Source organism: Macaca nemestrina, chromosome 9, assembly GCF_043159975.1.
Source record: "Macaca nemestrina isolate mMacNem1 chromosome 9, mMacNem.hap1, whole genome shotgun sequence".
NCBI lineage: Eukaryota > Metazoa > Chordata > Mammalia > Primates > Cercopithecidae > Macaca > Macaca nemestrina.
This window is the reverse complement of record NC_092133.1, coordinates 10888111-10913189: the sequence shown is the minus strand read 5'-3', so window position 1 is coordinate 10913189 and position 25079 is coordinate 10888111. Positions and strand designations below refer to the sequence as shown.

The following is a 25079-nucleotide window of genomic DNA, read 5'->3' as shown; positions in this document are numbered from 1 at the left end:
TCATTCTCTCTTCCTGACTTTGTCCCACAGTATGCCCCAGATCTGTGCCACTGCTTTCCACCTGTCGTCATTGGCCACAGCAGTTGAGAATCTGAATGGTTAAATGCTGCTTTTAAAAACATAAAATGTTACTCAGTGGAGGAGGGGCGAATTCCATTGGCTTTACTTGGTGGCTACATAATTTTTTATAGAAAGGACATAAGCTAATATCAGGGGGCATTATGCAGTATAAGCAAAATGCATTTATCATTCATTGATTCAACATACATTTATTCCTTCATTCAACATACATGTATTTGTTGAAAGCAGTGTGAGAAGAGTTGGTACCATGTATTTCAAATCTTTGAAATTCACGGTTCTAATGTTTTAGGGCACAGTTTCATTTTATCACTTCTGGGAAATGGTTATTCCAAACAGTTGTAATGGCCCATGTCCCCTATAATGTCAAAGTTATTATTCTAACATGAGTTTCATACTATAATTTTGGAGTATACAAATTAAGGAGCTTTTTAAGGTGTTGCCCAAAACCAGACCATAGTGACTGGTTTCTGAATTTTGATGTTAAAAGTCTAGATTTATTGAAATTTGCTTTTTTGTTTCTCAGAAAATAAAGTTGGTTATTATTTACTATTTATTGTTATTCCAGTTCTCAATTGGAAGTGATTATATACCCCTACAAGACATTTGGTTAGGTCTGGAGACATTTTTTATTGTTACAATTAGAAGGCACCACCACTGTCATCTAGTGGGTGGAGGCCAGAGATGCAGCTAAGTGTCCTGCAGTGCACAAGACAGCTCCCCCAGCTCCCTGTCCAGAAAAGAATTACCCAGCACCAAATATCGATAGCGCTGAGATTGAAAAACCCTGATTTACCCTGACTCTTACTTTCGATTTTTTAAATAGTTCAGCACCTACAGGACTCTGCTTCACCCTCAATTTGTAAAAATTCTATCCATATTTAAAGTATTAGGTAGGTGCAAAAGTAACGGCACTTTTTGACATTGCTCTTAATGCTGTTTCATTCTTGCTATTTAAAGCATGCCCTGTTTTCTGATGAAATGATTTCTCAGGTTGCAGTGTCACCTGTTACTGCCACACTCTTGTCACCTTACACACAAATGTGATCACGTACTTTAAAAAAATAAAAATAAAAATGGGTTATTTTGGGGTACTTGGCACTTCACTGCAGCATTTGTGTTCTGCTATAAGTAGGTTTTCAAATCCAGTATTTAGTTTGTGTACAACTGTAATTATGTCTATCTCATGTATATTATGCAATGAGAATGTATCATACAGGCACCCAAGGCTACTTACTATTATTTAAATCCAAATATGTCTATCTCATACTCGTATCATGTTAGATCAATGTTGATGTTCTTTCAACATATATTTATTGAGCCTCCACTCAATTTATTGAGCAGGCCCTGGACTAGAAACAGGCTCCTAGTGCCAACCAAGAAATGCAAGATCTCTACCCTCACAGAGTTTGTATTCTAGATAATGAGACAAATGGGACTCAGATAAACCAATGACTCAATGGACAATTTCAACTAGTGATAAATTGAAAAATGCTATGAAGAAAAAAATATACATACATGATAATAGGATAGAAAATAAAGAAGGAGAAGGCAGCCACAGGTAGGATGGCCAGGGTCAGCTTCTCTGATCATCCAAGTTGGATGAAACATCGATGAAACATTTGGTTTGAACGGGGCAGGTCAGAGCATTGGTGGGAGGAGCCCTCGGAGCTCTTAGAGCTGTCACCATTTCTCCCTGCTCTGGGTCTTCTGGAGAGTTTAACTCAATGAGGCACTGTCAGATATTTGCCACCACCCCAGAGAGTAGCAAGATTTGAATTAAAGAGTTGGGGGACATTCAGGAGACACTAAAGGTAGAGAGGAAGAAGATAGGAGAGACTGAAAGCCAGAATACCAGAAGCTACTGAAATAGACTGGGTGGAAGATGAGAACCCAACAGACCTGGGGCAGCCCCAGTAGGAAAGGACAGAAGGGCAGATTCAATAGGTCAAATGATGAATGGGGGGTGGAGCAGTGATGACTGCAGTTTTTGGCTGGATGCTATGCAAAAGATGACTCTATCTGAAACATTTCGCAGATTTCCTTGGAGATACTAACTTTGCCTTCATGTCCTCAGATTAGAGGACATCTCTGGATGTCCTTATGACTTTATTGAAGTGTTTGATGGACGACAGGCTGCCTCACTCTCCATGGGCAGGTTTTGTGCTGGGGCAGAGCTCACATTCCTCTCTTCTTCAAACATCATGACCACAGTGTTCAGAAGCGACGCCATGATCACCAACACAGGGTTTTATGCTCTGTACAACACCATTCGGCAAGATGAAAGGGAGAACGGTAGGTACCCTAACACATACCTTGGGAGGAAGTTAGATCTGTTTTATGATCTTTCCTTTTAAGAGAGAAGACGCTTTCTAAATCTGACCTTTATTAATGACATCTGGAGTGATATCCATGCAGATACTAAAAGCCCCCGACCTCACGCTCACCCTGCTCTGCCACTCCCTGTCAGTTTTCTACACTAAAGCATCCTGGCTGAAGAAACAGATGGCCTGAAATCTCATAGTTTGCATCAACTGTGTGTGTAGATGGATCCAAAAGACAGCCCCCTTCTTCTCCAAAGAAGTAAAGGAAAATGCAATAGAAAAATCCTTCTGGGACAAAACTATCTCAACTAACCACCTGCTTCAAGCTGAATTTAATACAAAAACCACCTATAACACTTAGAGGCCTGTTAGGTTCTGCAGCAGGATCTGGGGAACACTTCAGAGCTTTCACTGGCTTATGCTAAGGGTGACCATGTAATTTATCCTCCAACTGGAATACTTTTGACAGCTTAAAAAGAACCCTAAGATAATTAACAGGCATTAATTGATCTACAATATTCATAAACAAGAACTGTTCCAGGCAAATCAGCACCCAATGCCACCCTGCCTAGAGTCCAACAGCCTAATACAGGAATAGGTGCCCAAGAGCTAGATAACATTTTCTACCTGCAGAGGCCCTAGAGTCTGGAGACATCACCACAGCTTAAAAGCCCCCATTTGCCTGTCCCCCAGGTATGTCTCTGCGACTGATGAATGGCAGCCACAGGTGTGAGGGCCGGGTGGCGGTCTCCTACAACGGCACCTGGGGCACGGTGTGCGATGACAGCTGGGACCTGATGGATGCCAGCGTGGTGTGCCAGCAACTTGGCTGCAGTGAGGCACTGTCAGCCCCAGTTCAGAGCTACTTTGATGGTGGCACTGGCCACATCGTGCTGGATGATGTGCAGTGCACAGGAAATGAAGCCAAAGTGTGGCAATGCGTGCACAACGGGTGGTTCTCCCATAACTGTGGACACCACGAGGATGCCAGTGTTATCTGCTCAGGTGAGCACCTGGGGGCACAAAGCACACCTCTGAGAGAGAGTCTCACCCACCAGCCACTTCTGGGAAGGGAGACGTCAACAGCAGCGGGCAGTAACTCAGAAATGAGCCCTGGGCTTCCATCCAGCTGTTTAAGTCAATTTGCTTAAGAGTGAGTGTTCTTTCATTTAAATTGTTGCACCTGTTCAAGATCCCACCCGAAAAGTTGTGGTGATTAAATAGAGGGTTTGTCATCAGCCATCCTATTCCAGCAACGATAAGCCATGGTGTTGGTGACAACCCACTCTCTCCTGACTGGGAATAGTAGCTGGTGTCTAACAAGTGCTGAACCCATACCAGGCTCTAAGATAAAACTGGTGCTTTCGTATTCTCATTTAATCTCTACCACCACTAATAAATAGAGACTATTAGCATCCTCATTGTACTGATGCAGCCACAAGGGCATATCCAAGATCACACACAGGTCCAGACTACATACGTTTCACCTCCCAGAAGTACTGTGTTAAAGACAGCTCAACTCTGTGTCTGAAGCTCACTCAGTCCAATAACTGACCAAAGCAAATAAATACCAGGCTTCACTTGCACCATCATGAGACTGAAGAACTGCCAATCTTGTAACCAACATTGATAGGTTTTGATACTACATTCCCAACTGCCCTGAAAAGAACACGCTTGATCCTGAAAAAAGAACCCAGTATTTGTATGAGCTATGTAACTGCCTTACTCAATCCATCTCTCATTCTTTCTTCTATCTTTGGATAGGTATTGGTGGCAAACCAAATGCAGAACCAACAGGTATGGCTTTTCTATACAATTCTGTCTGTTGCCAGGTCCCTGATGTAGTGAAACCTGGCTACACCTCCATCCTGAAGTTGGGACCCTGTCCAGTTAAATTCTCTGTTGTTAATTAACAAGAGCAATGCAGCCCAGTAGGGTTGACAAAAATGGCGAGGCCATGGGACAGTAGAGGATGGGGGAGTGGTAGGAGGGAGGGAAAGTTCAGATTCACCAGGAATGCAGTCCCTGGTCATTCAGTATCTGCTGTGAAGAGAGGGTTAACTGCCTGCAGGGATGTTCACAATGTAGGATGCTGGAGGGAACAAGGAAGAAGACATCCCAGGTCAGCCCTCAACAAGTTGTATCTAATGACACCAGTCCACGCATGGAGTGTGCAGGTGTCCAAACCCTAGAGAAGCCAGAGGCATCTCTGTCCATCAGGCCACAGAGAAATCACAGCTTTGTAGTGTCAGTGTTTCTGAGTATTTTCAAGTAACATTCTGGATAAAAGTCCTTGCTTACAGCGTCACTTTTTCTCTGTGTCTCTGCAGACTCCACTGGCGACAACCCCCCTACAGGTACCTAAGCTGTTAGAACCTCTTCACATGGTTTTGTATTTACTTTGTTCTCCATTTGGCACAAATTTCTCACCAAATCCAATATTTCAGCTGTAAATTGGATATTTTAAGCTATCTTGGTGTTGACTTCAGCTGAGATTTGCATACAATACAACCAGGAGTTTTCTAACACCGCTATTTTATACCACTCGATGCTGAGAAAGGGTGCTTGTGGTCTCATTGTCTTTGCTCCCTTATCCTTTACACTACAAGCTTAGACCTATTGGGCACATGGATTCATAAAGTCCTTTCAACCATATGTCGCTCTCATTTTCTCCTCACAAAAACACATTTGACAGTCTTCATTGCCCACAGGACAGCACTGGGAGCTCAGGGTCCTTTCCAAAGCTAACTTTTCCAGCTATCAGCCAAAGCAGCTCTAGACCAAGTCTTCCTTACCTTTGTCCTCACTCTGTCCCCTTTTGAACCCCCTGAAAACACAGGCAGAGGTAAATGCTCACTTTTGATGGGGTTTGTTCACTGTTTGTTACAGATGAAAATTTCCACTGTGGCGGTTTGCTTGCAAATAATTCAGGCTCCTTCTCCAGTCCTTGGTATCCTAAAAATTACCCCACAAATGTGGTATGTGCTTGGGACATACAAGTGGATATCGGGGCTCATGTGAAACTCACATTTGAAGTGGTAAAGTGAGTAAATATTTCCCACCTTTACTTTCATCCTGACTCAGTTATGCACTCCAGTTTTACTACCTACCTCCCCTTTCCTTCCAAAAAAAATCAATAGTTAATTTTCAAAAGTGAGCTAGGTCTTGAGGGCCTATTGTAATATTGATTAAAATTTTAAATGCACAGATCTTTTCACCCAGCAATTTCAATTCCAGGAATTTAGTCTACAGATAAAGTCTCGTGTGCACTGAGAATAATCATAGCACAGTCTCATGCTAGCAATACATTGGAAACAATCTAATTGTCCATCTGTAGGGAATTAGTTAAATGGATATTGGTACATCCACATATTGCTGTCACACTCACAGTAGGTCTTGCTATGGAATGAGCTGTAAGAAAGCCACAGACCGGGAGCAGTGGCTTACGCCTGTAATCCCAGCACTTTGGGAGGCCAAGGTGGGCAGATCACGATGTCAGGATTGAGATTGAGATTGAGACCATCCTGACTAACACGATGAAACCCCATATCTACTAAAAAAAAAATACAAAAAATTAGCCAGGCATGGTGGCAGGCGCCTGTAGTTCCAGCTACTTGGGAGGCTGAGGCAGGAGAATGGCGTGAACCCAGGAGGCGGAGCTTGCAGTGAGCCGAGATCACGCCACTGCACTCCAGCGAGACTCCATCTCAAAGAAAAAAAAAGAAAGAAAGCCACAGACAGTAGTACAGAGGCTCCCTTTTGTGCATAGACTATTTCTGGAAGGAATACACAGAAACTGTTCATCGAACCTGTTTGTAGGAAGGGGAGTGAAGTAAGAGGGGACCGGTAGTTAGGGGTGGAAGAAAATTTTACTTTTCACCATGTGCCTATCAATACCACTTAAATTCTATCCCACATGCTTGTAATACATATTCAGAAAGTTCCACTGCAGTAAAACTTTAGAAATTAAAAGATTTTTAGAAATAGGAGGGTACTTACCGCCCACATCCGTAGGGTCATCATTTCCTGTAACCTGTTTGAAGAGATGTAGATTTCAGATAATTTTTCCCTGATCACTTCCTGAACGAATCTGGGCAATGCTTACTGGGAAGAAAGCCCCACTGGACTGAGTCTGAATGATACTGTTTCACTTCACAGAATGGAAAATTTCTATGGCTGTCCATACGACTTCATTGAAATCTTTGATGGCCCACAAAGCGAATCTTTTTTGCTAGGGAGATTCTGTTCCAGGAAGATCCCGATATTTACCTCCTCCTACAACCGCATGTCGGTGGTGTTCCACAGCGATGCTATCATCACCAACATCGGCTTCTATGCATCTTATGAGTCTCTTGTGCAAGATGAGAATGATACCGGTAGGTCCTGCAATCATGTTGGCCACCGGCCCTGTGTGTTGACGATGGCGAAGCTGAACAGCTGCCTCAGTCGGCTGGGCACTAGGGATTTGAAAGGGGTGTCCCAAGCTTCTTAGTTTATTTCCAAGATAAAGCTTGGAGAAGCTGATGGAACCCTTGAAACTGCCCTGCAGTAACACATCATATGCATATTTGGATAACAGAGGCACTTCACACTATGCTGAGAAAGAGACAGGACCTACCCTGTCTTGGAGGCAGTTTTATTCAAAACCATGTGCCACTTCCTTTCACCTGGTCTAAAGAACATTATTACACACTAAGAGCAGCAACAGTGTTTGCATGCTTGGTGATTTTCACTTTACACGAGGCTTTTAGGGGCTCTCTTTGACCTCCAAGAAGTACATAATCTAGTCAGGGGAAAAGCTTTTAAGAACACACCCCCCACACATATACACAAAATCACCTCGATGTGAGAGGTCAAACCCAAAGCACCTTTGCAGCCAGCTTTAACCAGCAAATAGAAGATGCTGCACCTCAAACTATCTCACATCCCACCGGTGATGAGTCATGCCTTTGGGAACCAACTCTTTGGTTCAATCCCTTCATTTTACAGGTGACACAGAGAGCTTTCCTAATGGCTGGGAGCCCAGGTTCTAGCCCAGGGCTCTTATTCCTCAGTTTTATCTTGGTTGAGTTTCGGCAAATAAATTCAGTAGTTGGAATCAAAAGTTCCCACCTGTCTCTGAATCCTTATGGGTTCAACTGGGATCAGGTGAACTGACTTATTAGCTAGACCTGGCAGCATCCACCTGAGATAGGATGAAGGGGCAAGGAGCAGGTGAAGATATTTGAAGGTTCTACGCAGAGAGAGGTCAAGGGACAGAATCAATGCTCTGAGCAAAACAGAAGCTGGTGCCGCATGCCGAGTGACATCAGAGGACAGGGCTGGGGGCTATAAGGGCCATGAAGTTTGGAACCAGGGCCCTGGGCAGAGCATGGGAGTGGGTCATAGGTGCCTGGATGGACCACCAAGCAGAAGCTCTGAGCTTTTTTTCATCCTGGCCCTAAGCTCTTGGTCCAGCTCCACAGCCCACTCAGGGGCCTTTTGGCTCCCTCCCTGCACTGAGGTCACTGGTGTATGTTCTTGAGATAAATGCGGTTCTGCCCTTTATGAGCTGACACTTACTCAGAGGCGGGACTCACACACACACCCAGAAGAATTACAAAACCAAACCAACTGGCAAAACAAGTGCTCCATGCCAGGGGCCATCCCTGGAGCCACAGTTTGCCCAAAACTAAAAAGGTAGGAAAGAGGGGAGGGGAGGGAAAAGGAGGGAAGGGAAGAAAGGAAGGGAGGAAGGGAAGGAAGGAAGGAGAGAGAGGGAGAGGAAGAGAGAGAGAAAGAAAGGAGAAGGAGGAGATAGAAGGAAGAAGAAAGAACAGGAAGGAAGAAGAGAAAAGAGATGACATCGCATGTCTGGCAACAAGACAGACACAAATTTGGTGATCCAGGACATCAGATAGTTGTAACCAAAGTACCTCAGGGCCATTTTTAGATGCCAGATTGTGTGCAGTTTCTCCCCCAAACAAGACGTGGTACCTTTCTGACTGAAGTAAGCAAGCCTACCTCTCTCTCAGGTTTAGGAGAACTGAAGGGAGATGAGCTACCCACACCGTCTATGTCTTCCACTGCCTTTCTGCCTTACATAGGAGCATCCACTGCTGTGAGTTACCCGACCTCAGGTAATTTTGGTTGTTTTGAATTGATGAGCTTTAACTTGCCCTAGCAAAGCCCCCTAGGCAGTAGAGTAGTTATTTAGGGTCCAAATGCCCTGGGCTTATCTTCCAGTCTCTTCATTTACTGGCTGTGAGGCCTCTAGCAAATCTCTGAGCTGCTTCCTGCCTACATTTCCTCCTCTGATGAGGATGAGGAAATTCAGGGGGTTTCACTATGTGAATATCCAAGCCAGCTCTTGCCCTGTGGTGGGCAGGGCATACTACTCGCAGACATGAGCCACGGTCTCTGACCCTCACCTCTTCCAAGGTCAGAGCCTGGCAGGGATTTATCTCTGGGTACTACCTTCTTCTACTTGACAGAATTGTTAAGAATGGAAAAGCTGAAAGCATCACGTTACAGTTTGCTCCCAGCTCTAGTTGGCCAGTGGTCTTTACAGTTCCAGCAGCTCTTCCATGATAGGCCCTTAGAAGAGTAAAGTACAATATGCAGAGAGGAGCTGGGAAAGAGAGAAATGACCCCAAGCACTTAGAAGTAGCACCAGGGTAGCTTATACTGAACAACAGAGGGCCCCAAAGGATGTTTTCTTGAATTTAAAACATATCTATTGGCCAGGTGTAGTGGCTGACGCCTGTAATCCCAGCACTTTGGGAGGCTGAGGGCGGATTGCCTAAGGTCAGGAGTTTGAGACCAGCTTGACCAACATGGTGAAATCCCGTCTCTACTAAAAATACAAAAATTATCTGGGCTTGGTGGGGCATGTCTGTAATCCCCACTACTCAGGCGGCTGAGGCAGGAGAATTGTTTGAACCTGGGAGACGGAGGTTGCAGTGAGCTGAGATCATGCAACTGCACTCCAACCTGAGCAACAGAGCAAGATTCCATCTCAAATAATAATAATAATAATAAACTATATGTATTAAAAAAAAAAAAGATCAGGCACCAAGCCATGGTTTTCCCAAGCTTATATTTCCTAACATGCCAGTTGGGTGATGGAAGGAGTACTGCCCACAGAGAAAGGCCATGAGAAGGGAATCCCATTCAGAATCAGAAACTCTCTGTAGATAATCCACAGGGTGGACAGCCCACCCACAATGGACTGAAAATTCGGCGTAAACCTCAAAGGTTTACCCAAGATGTATAATTTTCCCCTTTTGCAGGATCTTTTCCAAAGCCAACAGAGGTGCCCACATGGACAGGTCACCCTTTCTTCTCACTTCACTGGCCCTCCCTCTGTGCAGTTTTAATTCACAAACATCCCAGCACTAGGGAAGGAAGCATCCTGACTTCCACCCTCCTCCATGGCCTCAGGCTGCGGGAGGAAGTGCTGGCAATGTCCAGGTTCACCTGGAAAATCTGTGATTGGAAAGTGACAGGAAAGAAGAGGTTGTGAGATGCAAGAGTGGCTCTTGGGGGCTGGTTTGGAAGAGGCCCCCAGGAAGGACAGGTTGCCTGCTCACCCCAAATCTCCACACCTGTGGGCTCACCTTATCTGTGTTCCAAGTACAGCCAGCTTCTGCTCCCTTTTGTAACATTGTCCTTTGAACATAGGAGGCAGCCTGCAATGGTGGCTCTTTCCAGTCCCTGGAATGTCTTCACACATAGGTTATGCCTGATCCCAGGAATAACAGAGATGGGAGCTATTGTTATTGTCTCTTGATCGACGTGTGCAAGGGCACACAGAAACACACACACACATACATACACATACACACTTACACACACACACATACACACACACCACGTATACATGACAGCTTCTTGTGAAAAATCCAACACACCCTGTGAATGTCAGAAACCAAGACTTCCCCCCACACAGGGAAAGAACAGCTATGCTGTGGGCCAGGCCAGGTCCAGCCAGTGGCAAGGAACAACGATTTCTTTTTTTTTTTTTTTTTGAGACGGAGTCTCGCTCTGTCACCCAGGCTGGAGTGCAGTGGCCGGATCTCAGCTCACTGCAAGCTCCGCCTCCCGGGTTCACGCCATTCTCCTGCCTCAGCCTCCTGAGTAGCTGGGACTACAGGCGCCTCCCACCTCGCCCGGCTAAGTTTTTTTTTGTATTTTTAGTAGAGACGGGGTTTCACTGTGTTAGCCAGGATGGTCTCGATCTCCTGACCTCGTGATCCACCCGTCTCGGCCTCCCAAAGTGCTGGGATTACAGGCTTGAGCCACCTCGCCCGGCCCGGAACAACGATTTCTTAACCAATCACAAAAAAATACACGGAGTACTACCAAGGCAAACTTGAACAAAATTAAATAAAGGAGGGAGTGGATTCATTATCCTCAATTGTCAGTGCATAATTCCCAGGAAATAGTGGCTTCTCTGATGGGCTTTATGGATGTGACTTCATAAGGTCATTCTTTGGAATGTCCACAAGGTCTGGGACTGCGGCTGGTGAACGGGTCCAGCAGATGTGAGGGCCGAGTTGAGGTTTACCACGCCAACACCTGGGGCACCGTGTGCGATGACAGCTGGTCTATAGAGGATGCTCACGTGGTCTGCAGGCAGCTGGGCTGTGGCCTGGCCGTGTCTGCCCTCCCAGGAGCCAGCTTCAGCCCTGGGTCAGGCAGCATCCTCCTCGATGATGTCAACTGCACGGGAAGGGAGTCCTCTCTGGGGCAGTGCCCTCACGGCGGTTGGTTCACTCACAACTGTGGGCACCGTGAAGATGCTGGCGTCATCTGCTCAGGTGAGTGAAGGTTCCCCTGGGCCAGTCTTGCAGCTGCCTGGACCAAGCCCGAGATCCTCAGATAGAGTCTGAAAATGCCTCTGTGCCTAAAACTTTTCCCCATGTGCAGGACAGTGGATTTCTGCTCAGACTCTGGAAAATATGCCCAGCTGTTCAATACATGGAAGGGTCCCATTCAACTTGAGTACCTGCAAAGTTCAATTAATTATAAAAGAAAGAAAATCATGACATTTATTCCATGGAGTTATTGGGAGGATTAATTGAGACAACTGATGTAGAACATGTAGTCAAGCATCGGACAAACCATAAATACACAAAAATATTACCATTTTGTTGGTATTTCAGTTACTAAGGCAAATTCTATCAGCATCACTGCCTCAAAGTTGGTAGCCAGGTTAGACATCCCACAACCTACACCTGGCTGTATAAACCCAGGGGGGACAGCCCTGGATGCTTCAGACTGATTATTTATGCCCAGCTTCCATGAGTCACGTTTAAACCAAAACAATGATCTTTAAATCACTCTACCATTCCAGTTTCTATTATTAAACCACCCTCATTTCCTTTATCTCTGCAGATTCTGCAGCTGCTGGACATCCAGGTATCTATGAGTTTATGTCCATTTTATTTACTGACTGGTGGCTGGCCGTCACCTCTTCTTGGTCTCCCGATCCCAGCCTATGCTGGGTCTACCTTATGAGCTTTAACTTTCCTTGACATGCTCTGAGCTCCAGACCCTTCCACCTTCCCAGAAGGTGAAGACCCAGGGCTGTTTCCCATTCCCTCGGCTGGATGTCAGCAGGTAGATGTGTCATCCCTTCCACAGACGAGAGCATTTCAACAGGACTCTAAGATACTTGAACCAAAGGGTTGGTTCATGCAACAGAGGCCATGGCAATCCAAAGAAAGCAGGTGGCCATAGGGGAAGGAGACCTGGGGCAGAAGGGCCTGGGGACAGGAGAGCCTGGGGGTAGGAGGGCCTGGGGGCAGCAGGGCCTGGGGACAGGAGAGCCTCGGGGTAGGAGGGCCTGGGGGCAGGAGAGCCTGGGGTAGGAGGGCCTGGGGGCAGGAGGGCCTGGGGGCAGGACAGCCTGGGGTAGGAGGTCCTGGGGCTGGAGGGCCTGGGGGCAGGAGGGTCTGGGGACAGGAGATGCTCCTCTACCTGCAGCCCCACCTGGGTCCCAGCAGCAGCTGCTGAACTCTGTTGTTCTGACAAGGCACCCCTGCCTATGGGGCCATATCTTCACAATCCCAACATGAATTTTCTTTCTTTTATTTTCTTATTCTTAATCAGAATAATACACATCCATGTATGGGGTACCATCAAATTTTAAGTGGTAACTATTAGATTAGAGCCTGGATAGGGTTGTTTAAAGGCAGACTCATACATGTGATTCAGATGATATTTGAGAAGAGTATGAAATATCATTGTGTGTGTTTGGAATATAATTTTGCTAACTATTTTTCTTTTTTATGTCATAGTTTCTTCAACTCCTGGGGAGCACTCAAGCGTTTTTCATCTAACAGGTACTTTCCCCATTCTTATATTTTGTAACAGTTTTCCTGAGGCTGGGGTCTGACCGTTTGTGACTGATGGAAATGTAGCAAATGTGATTTCCCTGGCCCTGGTGCTGTGTGCAGTAAGAGCTGTGCTCATAAGAGGCAAGCTGGTGACCTGGAGGATTCTCATGGAGTAGGGGTCTTTCCAAGGAGAGAGCCCACTCAGTCACTGCCATGTGCAGCAGCAGCAGCAGCAGCAGCACCTGCAGGTCCTTCTACAGGGGCCTCAGGAACCAGCCCCAGTTCCTGGGGACACAGATCCTGAGAGTCATCTTCATCTGCTTTGGGCGCAGGGGTCTGTTTCATTTGATCAATTTTTACTTGCTTGTCACAGTAATGTTCTGTCTTCTGCTGCTGGATTTTCCAATCCCAAGCACCTTCACCATTTCTCAATCAATACTTTACAATTTTCTAAATTCAAGTAAAGCAAAATTAATTTTGTACCAAGAATTTCATAATGTTCTTGGAGAGACTTGAGTTAGGAATGCGAAATCTGAGCTCCAAGCATTCAACTGCATTTCTTGGAATTTTTAGAAAAACCAACTGAAAATGACATGCATTTTTTTTTATCTGAACACTTAGTGTTCAGTGTTTCAAATGAGTCATGGTGTGTCCGCATAAAAACTCTGAGTTAAAATGGCATCAAGTGTTCATCATCCTTCTCTGTAGCTTCAGATCCCCCAGGTGACCATCAATGATGCTACCCTGACAAAGTTCAGATAGATGCTTCCAGTTACTGTCAGACAGTGAAGGTCACCTCCATGGGAGGGGAAATGGGAAAAGTGGTGCAGAGACATTGTCTAGTTTGGGCTTAATCTTTTAAAGTGCTGATGTGCTTGTGATGATGCCTTGGTTTTCCCTTTCAGCTGTTGAAGTTGCCCCAGCATTAACAGAAATGGGCCCCAGCATTGGCAATCCTTCGATTGTTTCCCTTAAAGCTTCCTAATTATTGAATCTTTCAAGGGGACTCCCTGTAATGTCAGTGCCCACCTAGATTCATGTCTCCCCAGGACTGAGAAAATACAGAGCTGATACAGGGGGTGAGGTTACAGAGGTGGCTGCCACTTGTCTAGTCTCTGGATCCTGAAAAATGTTTTTAACTGTGAACCTGGACCCCCATAATAATGAAATAATGAAAGGTTGAGTTTGACATATCCCCACACTATTGCCTATCAGTTTGATGGCTCAGCTTCAAAACAGATACTTATCCTTATCCTTGTAATTGCCATATTTCCAATCCAAAGACGAGAATGAGAGAACAAAATATTGGAAATCACAAATAGCCTCAAAAAGTCAGTTACTGAATTTGCAAGCACAAGTTTGACTTAGTCCTGTGGGACCCAGAAGCAGGAAGCAAGAATGTCTAGAGTTTTGGAATTTAAAGTATATATTAAGAACTAAGAAAAGTCCCACTAGTGTCTGCCAGAAGAGCTGATCACATTCCAGTGATAACCTCTGGGTCTCCCCCAGCCTTGCCCATTGGCAGATGGGAGGAGGCAGTGCAAAGGGCGCATTGAAGTCTATCACAATGGCACATGGGGGACTGTCTGCGACAACCTCTGGGGCATCAGCGCTGCCCACATGGTGTGCCAGCAGCTGGGCTGTGGGGAGGACGTTGGTCACCCCAGGGAATGGCCACTTTGTTGCAGGGGTGGGGGGTTGCGGTGTGGGACACATCCTCCTGGAAGATGTGCAGTGTCAAGGCATGGAGACCACACCAGGCCAGTGCTGCCATCTGGGTCTGTCCATCCACAACTACAGCCACCATGAAGATACTGGGCTCATCTGCACAGATACTCACTTCCAGCTTTCTCCTGAGGTCAGTGCAGGACCTGGAAAACCAACATGAGGAAGTTTGGGTCTCACTGGCATCCTCTAAACAAATGCCCAAGGTCCACTCTCAACACTGAGCTCCCTGGGGCAGCGAATACATAATGACATATAATAAACCCTGGGTCAGCCCCAAGTCCCTCAGCCCCACATCCTACCCTGATCTTGGTTCCAGAGGCATCTTGGCTATTCTCAGTCTCTCTTAATTTGTTGATCTACCCAGTGTTTGACTCAAGGCCCAATGAGTTCACCTTAGGGCCCTCTGTCTCTGCAGTCTTCAAGGAATTACCAGATCCCTTCTGTGAACCATCCACTGGGGTAATGGCACTTCCTAGACTTTGTCCCAAAGTTGTCTGTTTTGAGCTTTAAAGCTGATTTTGCAGTGCTGCTCCAGGAAATTCCATGAAGAAAACCCAGATCCTCTCATCTACATACAGTGTGAAAGCTTCAACACTATCCTCTTTTGGCCTTTGTGGTTTGACATAGTTTCCTTAAAAAAAAAAAAAAAAAAAAAAAATCAGCCCAGTTTGTGCATTATCTATGCTTCTTTCTCTTCCCAAAAAAGTAGAATAGAAAAGGAAATGAAATGCAATATTCACTGCTTAGCAAATATTTATTGAGCACTTCATACGTGCCAGGCACAATTCTAGGTGCTGAGGAAGTAGCAATGAACACAACAGACAATCTTGCCCTCGTGGAGCTTGCATTCCAGTGGGAGGGTTAGAGTCATTTGTGCATTTAAACTGTAATGGACAATTAACAAAAGTAAGTGAATACTGAATCAAGAGTCATAATATGCTTTATTATATTAAGGAATCACTTTCCTTTAGTGCTCAGACAACTTGGTATTGTGTTATAAAAGTAGTTTGGTGAAAATGGGAAATCAACATTAGAAACCTAAAGTCAGAATTAGGAAGGCTTCTAGTACTTTGCCATTCTAGAAACAATGTCTTCTTCAATGCCTTGGTGAAACAGCCTCTCTGATCCATCCCAGGGGGTTCTCACAACCGATAGGCATTTCTCACTTTCTGCCTTCTTGCATCCCTGTCTCTCTTTCAGTCTCAACCAAGAAACCTTTGTCGTTTTTAATTTTACATCTCAAAAGTTGTTCTGTATCCAATTTTAATGTGTCTGAAATATACATTTTTAAAATTAAAAAAAAAACTAAATTCCTGTTTGTTTTACAATTTCAGCATCAACTACAGAAATGATCACTTCACCTGGTAATTTTAGTTTCTTTCTTGCTTTCTATAAATCAGATATGTGTAGATTACTTTGCATATGGTTAGGGTTGGAGTTTATATCTCATATGAAATTAAATACCAGCTCATATCAATGCATAAGGTGCTTATATATTCATTAAATGAAGGAGTACATTGACAGAGATTGTGTGCCTTCCATACATAGCACACGATATGTCTAGTTTGTTTCCTCCCTCTTTGGTGCAACAGCTGGTCTTTGAAATCAAGTTTTAGTGACATGACTTCACTTACATCCTCATCAGTGTCCATACATTTGGGTATCCAGTGAGTCTGAGTTTTTTTTAACCCTCAAGCCACAGGACTTCAGATACCTCAGGTAAAACTACTTTAATCTGCATTTTCAGAAAATAATAGAGTACCACACCTCTCAAGTGTGCTTCACAGTACAGTACATTAATCTATTGATACGCGAATTTTAAAGAAGGATTTACATGGCTACGTAAGGTAGGGAAATGCCATATTCCTCTCTTGAAGATTCACAGCCTATTAACACATTAGAGTCTCTGACAAGTTGTATAGTAAGGGATCTTTTTTTTTTACCTTAGTTTAATCCAGTGATTCTCAAACTTCTTTGACCACTGAAACCTTTTGAGTGACAATGCAGCTTCAAAGGATTTGGAGTCAGAGAACCTGGGATTATGTTCTGGCTCCAGCCTTAACCAACTGGGTGACAGCAGTCAGGTCTCCTCACCTTTCAGAGCCTCAGTTTCTTCATGTGTAGGACAAGAGGATGAAAACAGTCACCCCGGGAGCCTGTCCTGGGGACTGAGTGGTCACACTTGTGTAAGAATGCAATGATGGGAGCTTCACAGTCACATCCTTAGGGATGCATGTGCTGCCCACCGAGTTCTGGCTTGGCTCCCTAATGTAAGCAACCCATGTGTCCTTTTATAAAATTCCTTCCTCTGGACACTTTGGGGATCATCCTAAGGCTTAAGTTAACCACTGTTTGGCTAAATAAGTTAGCGAAATACCATATCAATTCAAGTCAGCTCAACTCAAGTTTTCTCTGAACTGTCCATATTTCCATGGTCCTTATTTCCAAAAATCTCAAAGCCTTCTGCCAGGATTGGTACACACTAACCTCTAAGGAAAATCAAACAAGGAAACATGTTGCTCTTTTGGTGACTGGATCTGTGAAAATTGCCCACCAGTTCTTTTAGGCGAGAACAAGTCATATGGTACCATCACAGTGTAACATTTTTCTAAGAGTTGGAAGAAACCTTAGAGATTGCTCAGACTGGAAGTCATAAGTGGGCAGTTTTGGCCTGACACTGTGTTTGGATGCAGACAACTCAGTTTTACCTATGCATATTTAAATTAGCTTTAATCCCACCTTTTAATAATGGAAGATATCCTGCAAAAATCCAGATCTCCAGCTTTGATCGAAAAATCTGAGAATGGTCAACATGAATTTCAGCAGGGCACCAGTTGGCTGGTGCTGGGCAGGAAATGACTGCTTCCTTTATATGGCACATACTTTCTCTCTCCCATTTCTTCCTGGCCTCCATGCATGTCTAAGCCTATAGACATCTCCATTTCCATGCTTGGTGATTCTCAAACTTTAATGTGTACATAGCTGTCATGGAGATCTTGTTAAAATATAGATTCCGGTTCAGTGGATCCTGAGAGCCCATATTTCTAACAAGGTGATACAGATGCTACTTCTCCACGTACTAGCCCTTCAGATGCAGTAGTGAAGCTCAGAGATGCAAAGGAGCTTGCCCAAGGTCACATACTCTGTTCCACAAAGACTAGAGACTAGAACCCAAGTGTCTTGAGTCCTAGTCCCATGACCCACCTGCCCCAATATTAATCCCGTTAGCTTAATAAACAGAGAATAAGAGAATGAAACAGGAACATGGCTGGGGCATAATTTGTAAACAGGACAATTTTTAAAAATTCTCTACCAATGAACTTGATTGACAAGGATGGCATTTAACTATAATGTTCTCTTAACTTTTGCTTGTCTTGACAGTTCCTGCTTCAATTTCAGCCACAGATTTGGCCCTTACACCTGGTAACAAGTTTTTTCCTAGTATGTCCTTTACTGCCTATATAAGGGATATTGCTATGTTGAAATTTACCTAGCTAGTACAATTATACCACTATTTGTCCAGAAGTCACTTGGCTAAATGAATCCCTTGGAAAATAGACTAGAACCCAGAAATAGACAAAGAGTGCCTCATGCGGCCAAACTGAGATCCTAGCATTCAAGCTCAAGTGTTCGAATACCCACAGAGGTATACCACAGAGCCTGTTACTCAGAGCCTGTTCTTACTTTCTACACACTCATAACAGTTGGCTATCTGGTCTCCCTGCTGACTATATATTAGTAGAGACAACAGGTTGGAGAGGGAGTGCAGGGGGCTAGGAGGTATAGACCTAATAGAGAAGCTACATTGGCAATGGCAGGAAATGCTAGCAGATGCTCTGATAGGCATAGAAGGGTTCAAAAAAAAACCATTCAGTGTCACTTTCTAAATGGAGCAAAAAATGCCCACTTATCTCAACATCCTTTGAAACAGCTCTGTATTGAATCCTGGAAAAGCAATCATACCTTCCTAATGAGTCCGAATTCATGCAGGTTCAAGTATGATCAGTATCTTTTATTTAAAAGAACGGGGAAGCATGTTTCAGTTCAGGAAGGATTTAATTTATAACCATGCATATGTTTTTAAGTTTGGAAGATGGGAATTTGAGAGGGTGGAAAATAGCTAGTCGTCATAGGTGAATTTTTCCAACAACAAAGCCTCCTAGTAAATGAGACCAAAGTAAAGGCAGAACTGTGAATAAAAATAAATAAAAATGAATAAAAATTTTCCAATCAATTGACTAACATTTCTGCTTATGTTTCATATTCAGGCATAACTTCCACTTCAGAAGAAGTAACTCCTTCACCTGGTAATGCCCTCTGCCCACTGCACTGCAAATGTATGCAAATGGGACACCGGGATCACCTCTGTCCGCCACTGGGGCCAAGACTAGGCAGACTTGGGGGTGGGGTGGTGTCAAGTTGTCATCGTCTTTGAGCAGGGTGCATCATCCAGGCCAGACCCTCTGCCTGGCATGAGGTGGTGGTTGGAGGATGGTAAGATAGAGAGAGGACCTTCCTGGCTAGGTCTGATTACCTGCTTGGGCTCTGTGCCATGCATCTCTCCTTCATAGCACTTGCTACAATTGCAATTTTACATTTGTATGTATAATCATTTGAGCTCATCTGAATTTCCCATGACAATCCTCTCTTTGAGGACAGAAAGAACCATATGTAGTTTTGTTGGCTGTTTTACTCCAGCCCTGGCACAGTCCCTGGCACAGAGGAGTGGGCAGTCAATATTTGTTAATTAAATAAATGAAGACCATGGTTTCTATGTTCTAGGGACACAGAGAAGAAAACAAATTAACTATGAAACAAAATTTATTTGCCATTTGGTAGGTTTTGACCAATTACCTTTTCTCATTTCCAGTATCCTTGAATACTGCTCTAACCACCTCAACAGGTAATTTAAGTGTTATTTTGGGTTCCATCTTGCTTGCTATAATCTTTTTTGTTTGGTTTTCCAGTGAATTTATTAAACAACTTTTTATGTCCTGGTTAAATTCTTTAATTTTTAGTCATCTTTTGAGTTTTTAAATATGTTTATATTGACCTTACTTTTGAAGGCCATCTCTGATTCCCTGGTGGTCAATGAATTCTGGGCAGCTCAGTTCAATGCATAAGCCAAGGGAAAAATTTGTTCAACCCATTAGGCCAAGTTGAATCCATGAAAACATTCACTGACTGACTGGTAGTCTAAGGCAGGGGTCCTAAACCCTCAGGTCACAGACCAGTAGGGCTCTATGGCCTGTTAGGAACTGGGCCACACAGCAAGAGGTGAATGGTGGGCGAGCAAGCATTACCACCTGAGCTCCGCCTCCTGCCAGATCAGTGGCAGCATTAGATTCTCATGGGAGCACAAACCTTGTTGTGAACTGCACATGTGAGGAATCTAGGTTGTGTGCACCTTACAAGAATCTGACTAATGCCTGATGATCTGAGGTAGAACAGTTTCATCCTGAAACCATCCACCATCCTCCCTGCCATCCGTGGAAAATTTGTTTTCCACAAAACCGATCCCTGGTGTCAAAAAGTTGGGGACCACTGGTCTAAGGTAATCACCTACTTGAGTCTGTGGAGAGAACTTCTCCTGGAGATCAGCCACCAAGTGGTATTTCCAGAATGGAAAGAAGTCAAGCCATGGTTTTCCCTCATCCTCCTTGACATTCATCAGCATTCAATGAGGATGGCCAAGGCAGTAAGGGATGCAGAGTTGACCAAGACAGCAAGCAACTTGTCTCTTATACAATAGATTTGGAGTGATGCTGGTTGGAATTATCTGAGGAGTTTCTAATGTGACTCTGGGTTTGAGAACTTCACAAATAGAGTGTAGAGGGACTTGTGGGGTTTTTTTTTTTTTTTTTTTTTTTTTGGTAAGGGAAGGGGGATAATGAGGGTGGTCTTCCCTCCTCTAGGGGCTGAAGCAAACGAGTTATAAAACATCAGATTCAGCAGCAAAATGAGGCCTTTATTACTGATAAAGCTGAATTGGCAGGAAACAGTACAAAAGACAAATGGACCCGCCACCCCTTCCTACCCTCAGCTAGATCTTGGGACAGCTCACTAGGGAAAGTTCCAGTCTGCAGAGCTGACCCTTTCCTCAGTCACTGCCCCCAACCATTTAAAAGGAGGAGAAAGGCCGGGAAAGCAAGTCCCCACTCACAGAATCTTTGTTAGATTAACTCCATACCACTAAGAAACCTGGCCCATGGCTGTGGCCCCCTAGTCACCTCTACCTCCATGGGAAGAAGTAGCATGTTGGCAAGAGGAATGGAGACCCACAGGAAGGAATGGAGGGGTGGCTCAGAGGCAGTGGGGTATCTGGAGATGCCTTGCCATGACTCCTGTCTGCAGAGCAGGAGGACAAGCCTGGAGTCACTGATCCAGGACACCACCTTCTCATCTCCTGCATCTTGTAGAGGCACGTGTGCCTGACAAGAGTGTCTTATTGCTGCCTTGTCCTTTGTGTTCACCTGAAGTTTCCATCTCCACTGCTGTGACCTCCACACCAGGTAGAACACTCTGTCTGCTGTCCCGTCAGTGCCTCTTCTTGGAGATCTGCTTATCAAAATGGAATTCAAAAATTTTGTCCCCAACATAGCCTCAGTAAAAACAGAAACTCAGGAGTCCCCTCCACTGATATATGTCTTTTCTTCCTTTTATCTCTAGAGATCTCTTCAACCTCAGCAGAAGTGACCTCTCCACCTGGTAAAGTCTCCCTCGTGATGCTGTTTAAGTTAATGAGACTGGCTTCGTGTGTGTCATGTTCTATTCAGAAAATGAACCTCAGTAATGATCCTTTTTCCTGCAAAGTAAACCTCAATGAAAAGACACAGCCAGCCTTCTTCCACTCATGTTTGTGTCCTGCTCTCTTTGTTAATACACAGATGCATCTTCAACCTCAGCAGAAGTGAACACACCCTCCGGTAATGTTTTCTGCCTGTCACATTTCTATAGTTCAATATGATCAACTTTTTCTCTTTCTCTGTGGCAAATGAACATATATAGGTACTGGCTATTCTGTCTATGGTATGAACCTCAGTGTAAACAGAAACCCCAGCATCCTTTTCACAGAAACTGAGGTTCATGTTCTCTTCATCTGTAGACACAGAAGTGGCCCCTCCACCAGGGCACACCTTCTGCTTGCTGTACTGGTCTTGATCAGATGTGCTCACAGGAGGCCAGGGCTGAGACCCACACCTCTCCTGCTTGGTCTGTGTGTGTCATGTACTGGTCTTGATTGGATGTGCCCATGGGAGGCAAGGGCTGGTGGTCCACACCTCTCCGGCTTGGCCTGTGTGTGTCATGCACTGGTCTTGATCAGATGTGCCCATGGGAGGCCAGGGCCGGTGGTCCACACGTCTCCTGCTTGGCCTGTGTGTGTCATGCACTGGTCTTGATCAGATGTGCCCACGAGAGGCCAGGGCTGGGGGTCCACACCTCTCCTGGTTGGCCGTGTGTGTCATGTTTCAGGTGATGCTTTGACCCAGCAAGCACACCTCAACACACACATGAAAAAACTGGGTTGCGATAGTGTTAGTTCTTTTTTTTTTTTTTTTTTTTTTTGAGACGAAGTCTCGCTCTGTCGCCCAGGCTGGAGTGCAGTGGCGCGATCTCGGCTCACTGCAAGCTCCGCCTCCCGGGTTCACGCCATTCTCCTGCCTCAGCCTCCTGAGTAGCTGGGACTACAGGCACTCGCCACCGCGCCCGGCTAATTTTTTTTTTTTGTATTTTTAGTAGAGACGGGGTTTCACCGTGGTCTCGATCTCCTGACCTTGTGATCCGCCCGTCTTGGCCTCCCAAAGTGCTGGGATTACAGGCATGAGCCACCGCGCCCGGCCGCGATAGTGTTAGTTCTATCCATCTGCCCTTCTGTTTTCCACCATGTAGTTGATCAAACTAAAACATTCCCCTGCATTTGCAGATACGACTCCCACTGCAGCTGAAGCCACTTCTTCATCAGGTATGCTCTCTGCTCCTTGCAGCAGCCCTCATGAATGACTTTCTGAGCATGCTCAGCCCAGCAAGCATTTACACACCCAGAATAAACACTGCTGTTTCCCCAGGTGAGGTCAGGGGAGAAGAGAGGAGAGGTCGGGGGAGGCCACCCAACTCCCCGGAGGATTTCAGCCACTCCCCTATCACCAGTCATGAGACTGCACACAGCCAAGGTGGATGCTGGGGCAGGATAAATAGGATAAAATAGCTTAAAACTTCAAGTCTAGAGTAGGGATTCCCAAATGCTCATACGTGTGTGAGCCTCATGTGGAACTAGTGAAATGCAAATTCAGTGGCTACGGATGGATCTTTTCTAACAGGCTCCCGGGTGATGCCACTGCTGCCGGTCATGGACCCGGTTGGGAGAGTAAGGTGCTAAACCACCACCCTCGCTTTGGAGGAAAATGAGGCCCAAAGAAGGAAAAGATTTGCCTAAAGTAACAGAGCTAGGGTGAGGCAGAGCCAGGTGTCCTGACTCCTATCCAAAGTCCTTTCTGCTCTTACGCTCTGCTGGTGAATCCATCTGTGTGAGTCCCCCAAATCCCTATGACATTGACGTCTTCAGTAACAAGGCTCTGCTGCTTTCTTCTATTTTATTTATTTTCTTTTTTCCCCCACGTCCTGGGTACTTTGAAGACATATGGGGGTAAAATTCAATGAAACCAAAGTTCAGCACTTTCTTTTCACTTACGTTTAAGTATGGCCTGCCTGCCTGCCTTCTTGCCTACCTGCCTTCCCTCCCTCCCTCCTTCCCTCCCTCTCTCCTTCCCTCCTTCCCTCCCTCTCTCCTTCCCTCCTTCCCTCCTTCCTTCCTTCCTTTCTTCCTTCCTTCCTTCCTTTCTTCCTTCCTTCCTTCCTTCCTTTTACTTCCTTTCTTTCTCCCTCTCTCCTTTGCTTTCCTCCTATCTCCATCCCTCATTTCCTCACTTCCTTCCTTCCCACCCACACCATGACTCCACTTTTGTCAGAAGATTCCTTTGCTTGTAATTCTCACTGGCTCTTGACATCACATGAGGCAACCTTTTCTTTGTGGATCTGGTTGATGGTAACTGGTTTGCTTTGGTCACAAATTAGGTGACACTCAGGTTTCACTTCCTTTGTGAAGGCATGACAGTGAAATCACTTCCTGTTTGTTTGGGAAGGGCCACCTTGGAGTAGGAGAAAAGGTGTGGTGACCATTTTACCTTCCTTCCCCTTCATCCCTGATTAACCACATGGAGCCCGGGTGAATGCGACTCCCACACATTATGCTCCTGAAAGGCGAAGTGCTTAGAATACATGCTTTGGGGCCTCACGGGCTTGAATTGTGGATAACCTGAGCGTACTATACAACCTCTGAGTCTCCATTTCCTCATCTCTAAAATAATGACAATACTTACCTAAAATTGTCATGAGGACCAGAGATGCAAATTATCTGACACACTGTAGACGTTCAAAAGAAGAATTGTCAGCCTCCCTTGCAAAATGCCAACCTCTCATACTCAAGTTCATGCCTGAATGTATAAATCCACAAGATCAATGCACAGGGTGGATTTCTATTGCATATCACTTATGAAATAGGCTCGTTTTCATACACTTAGAGTCTACAGTGTAAAATTTCAATGAAGCCAAATTTTAGTTTTCTTTTCAAGAGAATTTTTTTTTTTTTTGGCAGCCACAGATCTAACTTCAACCAAAGTGACACCATCACCAGGTAATGATCTTATGCCTGTTGCTAGATTAATGCTTCATTTTATTATTTACACTACTATATTATTTCATAAAATCCATTGTTAATTTTTCTACCAGGCTTTCCTCTGTATATGTTACTATTGAATTACATCTCTAAGACATGATCTTTCTCTCATCTAAAAATATTTATGAGGAAACTAACTTGATTTTCTTGGATTCATTTTCAGCCCCTATAAAAATGTTTTCTACAAAATGTGGTTTTTTAATTCTTCCTTTCAAAATTCAGTATATTTATAAATATTTTTTTCTTACCATTTAATACATTATTTTATGTCTGGAGAATAAACAGGATACAGCACTGCTTATTACCTTTTTATTTTTATTTTTTTGATAGGGTCTTGCTCTGTTGCCAAGGCTGGAGCGCGGTGGTGCAATCACTGCAGGCTTGACCTTTTGTGCTCAAGTGATCCTCCCACCTCAGCCTCCCGAGTAGCTAGGAACACAGGTGTGCCCCACCATGCAGCTAATTTTAAAAAAAATTTTAATAGATATTGGATCTTGCCATATCACCCAAGCTGGTCTTGAACTCCTGGGTGCAAGTGATTCTCCCACCTCAACCTCCCAAAGTGCTGGGATTACAAGTGTGAGCACTGGCACCTGGTCATTTAATACATTTTGATGGCAAAAAAAGTAAAACTTCATAGATAATATTTCTGCACCCAAACCAAAGTAGGAACTTAAACAATGTATTGGTATCTGAAATTAGAGAAAATGTTTGGTTCTTTTTCAGGTTTGAATATACATATGAATACACATCTTTAAAGTTTCTTTTTTTCTTATTTACAGTTAAAATTTCAGTTGATGAAAAGATGGTCCCTGTACTTGGTAATTTTTGTTTGTCTCTAAACACTAAAATGATCATAACTCTATTAATACTGTTAGGATCATATTTCTTTTT

The 25079-nt window shown here is 44.5% G+C and overlaps 1 protein-coding gene across 1 annotated transcript in view; it reads left to right on the top strand.

Moving 5' to 3' along the window:
• The first annotated feature begins 1529 nt into the window (after positions 1-1529).
• Positions 1530-25079, top strand: part of LOC105471404 (scavenger receptor cysteine-rich domain-containing protein DMBT1) — a 33425-nt gene continuing 9875 nt past the window's right edge. Inside the window, exons 1-19 of the mRNA XM_071068707.1 lie at positions 1530-1639; positions 2156-2373; positions 3096-3407; positions 4167-4199; positions 4733-4759; positions 5292-5445; positions 6561-6778; positions 8417-8521; positions 10892-11203; positions 11781-11804; positions 12686-12730; positions 15787-15816; positions 17834-17893; positions 18721-18759; positions 19323-19355; positions 21122-21160; positions 21340-21378; positions 22377-22415; positions 24105-24143. Coding sequence (XP_070924808.1) covers positions 1530-1639; positions 2156-2373; positions 3096-3407; positions 4167-4199; positions 4733-4759; positions 5292-5445; positions 6561-6778; positions 8417-8521; positions 10892-11203; positions 11781-11804; positions 12686-12730; positions 15787-15816; positions 17834-17893; positions 18721-18759; positions 19323-19355; positions 21122-21160; positions 21340-21378; positions 22377-22415; positions 24105-24143 — 1876 coding nt within the window. The remainder of the gene's footprint in view (positions 1640-2155; positions 2374-3095; positions 3408-4166; positions 4200-4732; positions 4760-5291; positions 5446-6560; positions 6779-8416; positions 8522-10891; positions 11204-11780; positions 11805-12685; positions 12731-15786; positions 15817-17833; positions 17894-18720; positions 18760-19322; positions 19356-21121; positions 21161-21339; positions 21379-22376; positions 22416-24104; positions 24144-25079) is intronic.